At 36.7% G+C, this 8,075-nt stretch overlaps 1 protein-coding gene and 1 non-coding gene across 2 annotated transcripts; one reads left to right on the top strand and one right to left on the bottom strand.

Annotated features, from left to right (window-relative positions):
• Positions 1-384: 384 nt before the first annotated feature.
• On the top strand, positions 385-456 carry TRNAP-CGG (transfer RNA proline (anticodon CGG)). The gene has a single exon. It is a non-coding gene; the product is annotated as a tRNA-Pro (tRNA).
• Positions 457-2,073: 1,617 nt separating this feature from the next.
• LOC127803108 (probable inactive leucine-rich repeat receptor kinase XIAO) lies at positions 2,074-3,894 on the bottom strand. Its single transcript, XM_052339140.1, has one exon. It carries the CDS (start codon positions 3,696-3,698, stop codon positions 2,424-2,426), a length of 1,275 nt encoding a protein of 424 aa, XP_052195100.1. The 5' UTR covers positions 3,699-3,894; the 3' UTR covers positions 2,074-2,423.
• Positions 3,895-8,075: the final 4,181 nt, after the last annotated feature.

The raw sequence follows: 8,075 nt of genomic DNA, 5'->3' as shown, positions 1-8,075 counted from the left end.
AAAGATGAAAAAAAAATATTTTTCAATTTCATAGAAAATAATTCCCACCTCCTCTCTAGTTACAATTTTCTATGAAAAATAAGTCAAAATATATTTTAATGTGTTATATCATGAAAATTTTTCATAAAAAATGTTAAACAATCAAACATGTAAGCATGAAAATTTTTTCATTGATATGATATTTTATGTGAAAAATAATTTCAATCAAACAAACCCTTATAATAGACGTATCATTAATTGATTATGATAGTTTGTTTATTATATATTTTGCAGCCATGAAATCATGTACGTTGTAGACTGAAAGGGGTAAGGCACGAGTAATTGTCTGCATGCATAATTAGTTATTTGAATTAATAATTTAGTCAATGCATTCACGGAATGCTCGGGTGTTTGGTCTAGTGGTATGATTCTCGCTTCGGGTGCGAGAGGTCGCGAGTTCGATTCTCGCAACACCCCCCAGATATATGTATTATTAGACTTTTTGGCCCAGAAGTCTTAACTCGGCCCGGCGCACTGCATTTTCTGGGCCCATGCCTTCATTCTTATCCTAATAGCGCAAAGAAAAGAAGCCAAGCCCGATGCTTGCTATTTTCTGCAAACGAGGTCTGGAAAGTCTGAATGGGCTGGGCTCCATACTTTCAAGAAGCTCCAGTAAATCTATCACTTGTTAACAACGATAACGATAGATTTACTTATGATAAATGCAATTTGTTCTAGCAAGTTTGAAAAAATTTAGATAAGTAGCACTTTATAATGATCAAAATTAATTAATAATTCTAAGTATATACAAATATCGTTACCCTATTTGATCTTACCAATCAAATAAATGTTAATAATTTTCCAAACCCAAGACATGACTGACACATCTGTCCTCCAATGGTAACAGCCCTTCCTTTTGGAAAATCTTGAAATGAAGAGCAGAAAAATAGAGCTGTGTTGATTGTCACACATTTTTTGGACCATACTTTTTTACTTTCTATTAATCAAATTGAACCATTCGATAATGAATATTATTTGCAAATGATACTACATTTTAAGAATAAAAGAAAAATCATCTTTTGCCCCCATTATAGTAATTAATTAATTAATGGCATGTCAGTCTGTTTGACGACATTTCACCTATTTTAAATAAAACTAAAAAAGATGGACGTTATTTGCAATGGCTAAAGATATTTAAAAATGTTAACAATCTCTCTCTCTCTCTCTCTGTGGGATGGTACTGATCCAGAAGAGTATCAGTTTCAGTTTCATTTCGACTTCCATCCCAATATACTAAACGGTATTTACTCATCCAACGGTAACTTAATACTCTAATTATCATCATATACTACTCATTTTCTATGACACCCAGGTGATAAGGGCATATATTTAAAATTTTAATTATAAATAAATAAATAAATAAATTATATTTTAAAATATTTAATCAACTAATTAAATTATTTAAATGTTAAAAATAACGTACCATAAAAAATATATTATCTGAAAATAAAATAAACTTGTTACCCAAAAAAATATTCCAATAACTTCAGGGATCACTCACAAACAAACAAATTGAAGTTATGATAAAAGTTATAAAATATGTTATTCTAAGTTCCTTTTTCATAATTAAACATTTCTATTTATAAAAAACAAAATTATAGTATTTGTCTTATATTTGTCAACTACTTTCTTCGGCTTTTAGCTCTAAGTAAAAAGTTTATATAAATCATTTATTATTAATTAAGGAGTTTGATCCACTATGTTAGATAATATAATTGTTGTCGGACACTGACCTGGCACTGCCATATCACGACAACAATTTTCCCCATTACATTTATCTAAATAAAAATAAAAAATAAACTACATACATCAATGCCACACTCATTGAAGATGGGTGGGTTCATTTAACATTTTTTTTTTCTTTTTTAATCTTTTAAGCACTTTGTATTGCATACATATGCCATCCTTGTAGTTTTAGTAATTAGAGGTCTCAGCAGAATGCTAGAAGCCAACCTAATATCATACTTTCGATGATAAGAAAGATGAACAAATAGTATGATCCTAACAAGTCATCTTGGGGGGAAGAAAAGAATGAATGATCCCACCAAACAATGCATGATCCTAACAAGTCTTAACACCAATTTGGTGTCAAAGTACACTCCAATTACTAAGCAAAGACAGAGATACAAAGCTATATATGGACAGTTTCTGTCTTGTTCAAACATCAAATTCCAAAAGGACGTAGTAAAATAGGGGGGGCCCAAAATAAACTAAGTAAACAAACACGTCATAAATGTACATAATAAGCATAAATTTAGTTAGGAAGGAAATAATCATAATAATAATTTGGGGAAGATAGAGATACAAAGCTATGGACAGGAAGGACATTATTGAGTGGAATTGATGGTGATCATGACGAAATATCATCCAAACGATCGCAGCGTTCACGGAATCACCGGAACAAAACTCCTACACTCCGTTAACGGCTTCTGTTGCCCTCCCTCGCAGAAGAAGAACACACTTAACGGGCACCGGTACAGGCAGTTATCCCCCAGCCTCACCGTTGCCAAACCGGGGTCCCTCAACCGCAGCAGCGGCCCGGGTAGGGGTCCGAACAGGTAATTCCCTCCCAACAACAGCCTCTGAAACGGTGCCTCCCCCTGACCCGGCGTCACCGCCCTCAGCGCGTACTGGGTAGGAATCAGACCCGTGAAGAAATTGTTCTCCAGCGTCAATGCTGACAACTTCGGCATCAAGCCCATGAACGCCGGTAACACCCCTCGGATCCGGTTGTTACCAAGGTCCACTGCTATGAGCCCGCTTCCCCGACCCGAGTCGCCGGGTCCTTGAACCGATTCGAATTGATTGTGGGAGAGGGTTAGTTGTTGCAGGGACGGGTGAGCAAAGAGCCCCGACGGGACCGACCCGTTAAGCTTGTTGTGACTCAGGTCGAGTACTTGTAGATAGACCGTGTTTTGCACGCTCGCCGGAATATTCCCTTCTATTTGGTTGTTTCGCAGCGCAAGCTCGACGAGGGAGGCCGGGAGGGTCGCCGGGAGCGCGCCGGAGATGGCATTGTCGCTGGCGTCTAGGTAGTAGAGATTACCAAGCTGACCCAGATCGGGAAACGCGCCGGTGAAGTTGTTTCCTTGGAGTTCGAGCCTTTTTAAATTATTCAGACCGTTGAGAGCCGACGGGATTGTTCCCTGGAGCTTGTTGTTGTCGAGGCAGAGCTCCTCGAGGTTGGAGAAGGAGCCGATGGAGGCGGGTACCCAGCCGGCGAGCGAGTTTCCGGAGAGGCTAAGCCGCTGCAGCCGAGTAAGGTTAGAGAGCGAGTCTGGAACCGTGCCGGAAAAGAAGTTCCCGGAGAGGTCAAGGGTCTCGAGGTAGGGGAGGTCCCAGGAGACGGAATCGAGCCAGCCGACGTAACCCACTGGGTCGAGAGCGAGTTCGGTGACCCGGCTGGCGTTGGAGACTACGACGTCGCATCGAAGGCCACACGTGAAGTTTTGGGTGAAGATGCTGTCGCAGGGGTCCAGCCGGAAGTCCCATGAGCCGAGGCAAGTGCCCTGATTCACTGAGTTGGGGTCGATTCCGTTCTTCAGCTGCTTCAATACCTCTATGTCTCCCCAGTAAGTGGTGGAATTGGCTTCGGGAAACAGCTCTGTAACTGCAATTAACAGAAGGAGCGTAGAAAGAGAATAATATAAAGCACCCATTTTGGCCGCCTTTCAACTTACAGTTTGAGGCGTGAATTGCCGAGAAGAAGAAGAAAAAGAAAAAGAAGAGGAGAGAGAGGGTTTGGGTTTGGTCCACAGCTGAGGCGCAGAGCGATCTTTTGGTGAGTGGCTTCACGGGTAATTGTCAGATGCCTCTGCTGCAGGATTTTAAATTTGGATTACCTTTTCTTTTTTCTTTTGCAAGTGAGGCAGTACGGGCAGTCTGATTGTATAGAATTTGATCCCATGCAATCCTTCCTACTGACATTTTACCATAAAAACTTTCAAGGGAGTGGTGTCTTTTTCAATTGCGTAAATTGCTTTCCACATCTATTATATAGTTTGGGCTTTTATCAAGGCATCTTTTATGATTTGTTTTCGACTTTACAAATTTTTGTGATTTGTATATCTTTTGGACTTCGGAGGGACAACCCTTTATTAAGTCTTGATACAATACAAACCGCTATTAAATTAATGCCACCATTAGGTTAATACTAACTAATTTTATTTTAATCCCCCTCTTTAATAAAAACAAAAAAAAAGAAAAAAGAAAAAGAAGAATGAGGACGGAGGAGCAGTTGTCGACAGCAGTGGCGTACGATGGTGAGGTTTGACTGCTGTAGAGACGGAGTAAGCGACAAAGATCTGGGGGGGGGGGGGGGGGGGGGGGCACCAAGAGCGGAGATGGTGATGATCGGTGGTCACGGTTGCTCGTGTCAGCTTGGAGAAAACGGAGAGGAAGGGGTGGCGAGGGGTGGGGCTCAAGGTAGTGGGCGCTGATGGTGGTGGTAGAAGGCAGTGACGCTGTGGCGGCCCAGGGCTAAGGGCTTCGGTTGACAGAGAGAGAAAGAAATGAGATTGCTGAGGGAGATCTGGATGTAAAAAGGACGGAGAGGGAGGGAGCGGTACTGTCCAACGCCGACAATCAGGAGAGTCGGAGGCAATGGCTGTGTCAAAGATTGCAGAGGCCAGCCGGACGACGACGGACCAAAAAATGTGGCATCCCTCCCTCTCTCGGAGAGCCCCTCTCCCTTCCCTACCGACCTCATCCTCTTCTTCCTTCTTTTGATTTTATTTTTATTTTTAATTAAAGAGAAGGATTAAGAGAAGATTAGTTAATATCTTAACAGCGTTTGTATCAAAACCGAGTATCCTTCCATTTATTTCAGATTTTCTTTTTTTTTATTCCCAATAAAATAAGTGAATAGGTTTTGGCAATAAATTTATTCTAATAAATATTTTTTTCCATAACAATTTTAAAGTAATATATATTGATAAACAATTTCATAGTAATATTAAGATAGAAGTTAGCACACAATACTGTTTTGTCACATAATATTAATAATGGTATTATTAGTTATATGTCGCATACTCATTAAACGAGGTATTAGATAAATGAGACAATGACGCATAATCTCCTTAACTTTCTCTAATAAGAAAGCATCACATAATTAATGATATCATTATTAATTATAATTCATAATATTATTGTTTTGTCAATATATAATTCTATTTATCAAAAAGTGAACTGTTTTAGTATAATATATAGATATGAAATTGGGTTTAATTTATTATTTTTTAATTTTATTACATAAAAGACCTATTTTTGATAGTCACAAGATATGGATAACATGGCAAATCCTCTACCTACAATTTACCTTCTTTGTCGAAATGAGGGCATGAGCGGCGAAGAATAGTGTAAGAACGGTAATCTCAAGATATGGATAACATGAAGGAAACACTAGTAACACTTAATTTTTAATTAAAGTATAGAGTGTATTTTTTATATTTAAAAATATTATATTAATTTTTTATCAAATAAATAATTATTAAACAATTTGTATAATTTATATAAAATTTTAAAATATTTTGTGCAATGTAAAACTAACCTCAAAACATCATGTAATATAATTTTTATATAATATGAGTAGTTAGTATATTCTTTTTTGTTACTATTTTTAAAACTATGTGAAACTTCAATGAGTTTAAAACTTAAATTAAACATATTTTTACCACTATAATAAATCTTATCTTTATTCAAAATTTACTTATAAAATTAAATAACATGCAACTTTCAATCGCAATCAAATAAACTTTCATTTGAAAATCTATTCACTCAATATTTTATATAAACAACCCACCATTTGGTGCTACCCATATTAAAGCGCTATTAAATTTTGATTATTTCAAAAATACCCTTCAATATTTCTAAATACTTTGTAACCATAACTTAATTGGTAAAGTTGTAAAAGAAAAAAAAAAGGTGATTAAGAGAAAAAAAAAAGAAATTTAAGATATTTTATTAAGTATAATTGTTCGGATAAATATAAATCAAAAGATTTATAGTCGTAAATAATCTAAAATTTAGTGTTAATAACCATGAATTCCAATCAATTTGATACATTTGGATAAAAATAGAAAAGCTAACCAATTTCATTTTTGATAAGTCCAACCAAATATAGTAAAAAAAAAAACTAAATTAATTAAAAAAAAAACATAGCTAATTGTCTTGATAATTTGAATTTAGTCCAATAGTGTAAGGATAAATGCACTGACTGTGTTGAGTAAGTGACATTCTTAGTTTTATTATTTAACATCAATCAGCTTTCAATGGTAGAAGTGAAATGATTAATTTATTATGTTGACCAAAATTCAACCGACAGAATGAGTATATTTATCACCATCCAACTGAGTAGTAATGATCCATGTTAATCATGTATTATATTTATGTGTTAACTAATTAAACAAACTAAAATTCATCATAATCCAATCTTAATGACAAGAACAAGAATAAATTTATTATCATGTCTTTTGTGTATCTTAGTCTTAGAATATATACATAGTGATTCCTGCATTTTAAAATCTTGGAAATTACTTGTACAAATGGTACTCAACTTTTCATTATCATCGAAGGTACTACTACTGGCCCTTGCGTTACACTGCACGGCACCCCTTTCTAATTGTGTCACACCCCTTTTTAGGACAGCATATATTATGCCTTTGAGTACTCTAAAAAAGCCTATTAGCTTATGAGTAACCATGCCTGCCTGATGATGATGTTTCATTCTTTTAAACTATCAAAGTCTTAAAAGGACAAAAATTGTCGATCTGACCAGTGGATACTCTCCTCAATGTATAATTATATCATCACCCTTCCCTTATTTTTAAGGGCAACGAGAGCAAAATTAAAATATAAGGAAGTTTATAAGCTCTTTATAGTAAAAAGGAAAATTGACACATCCATGATTTTATTTTTATGGGAAAGAACATAGCCCTTTCCAAGGTGGTGGTGGTGGTGGTGGTTGCAGCGCACTCACACACACAACTTGTCAAAGCTTGTCTTTTTATTTTTATTTTTTTATCACAAATCTTCGGACTCTAGCAACGTTGCCATCGGTGTGCTATAAAGACGGGGCATGGCGTGGGCTCCCACCCCCAGTACGATAATAATAATAATAATGCATCCAACTGAGTACGTGAACATGCATTTAAGATTACTTTTGGAATTGGCTGTGCCAGCCAGCCCCAATGCCACTCTAACTCTAAGCGAATAACCTCAGTTAGTTCGTTAGTTGGGGCTTTATTCAGTTGGTCTTATTTGTGACTTTTCCCTGTGATGTTGGTTGTTTCAAGACCTCCCTAGCTGGTGGTGAGTCTTACCCATTTTTGTAAGACTTGGGTGGCTGAATCATGCATGAATGCCCCCATCTCATCATTAATTCCTCACTAACTTTCAATTTCAGCAATTGATGATGATGCACATTATTCATTTTGTATAATCAGGTTTGGTGGAAGAATCTTTGCTCAATAAAATATTAAAAGTTAGAATTGATGTAGCGGGTCAAAGACTACCATATATATGTTATTATCTTAAATTATCTCTTCGGTGAATGAAATTAAAACCCACTTTTTGGACACGATATATAATTAATTTCCAATGTCTGATTCGAAGCATAGCATGGATCCCATATGCTGGTTGGTTGTTTCAATTTTGATTTATAAGTTGTGTTGTAGAGTCGGGGGAAGTGGCAATCACAGATTGATAAGAGATGATGAGCAATCTGGTGACCGCCAGCATCAGCGCCTGGTCCATGCCCACATCCTGCCTTCAACGATCGTTGGGACATATATGAGAAAAGTGGGATCAATCATGAAGCAAAAGAGAAGCAACCAAGCAATAAAATACAGAGAAACCGAGATTGTAAGCAATGTCTTGCCTTTTAAGGCACATGCCCGCGCACTAATTAGCCTCTGTTTAACAAATCATTTTAAAAAGTAAGCTACCCTTGATTCAGGAACAAACCTCATCCTCATGGCACAGGATTCTCTGGGATGCTGTTGTTCTCTATATGGGTTTTCAGTGTATTAAGGGTGCTA

The sequence above is a fragment of the Diospyros lotus genome, chromosome 6 (assembly GCF_014633365.1).
Source record: "Diospyros lotus cultivar Yz01 chromosome 6, ASM1463336v1, whole genome shotgun sequence".
NCBI classification, from domain to species: domain Eukaryota; kingdom Viridiplantae; phylum Streptophyta; class Magnoliopsida; order Ericales; family Ebenaceae; genus Diospyros; species Diospyros lotus.
This window is presented reverse-complemented; position numbering and strand designations above follow the sequence as displayed.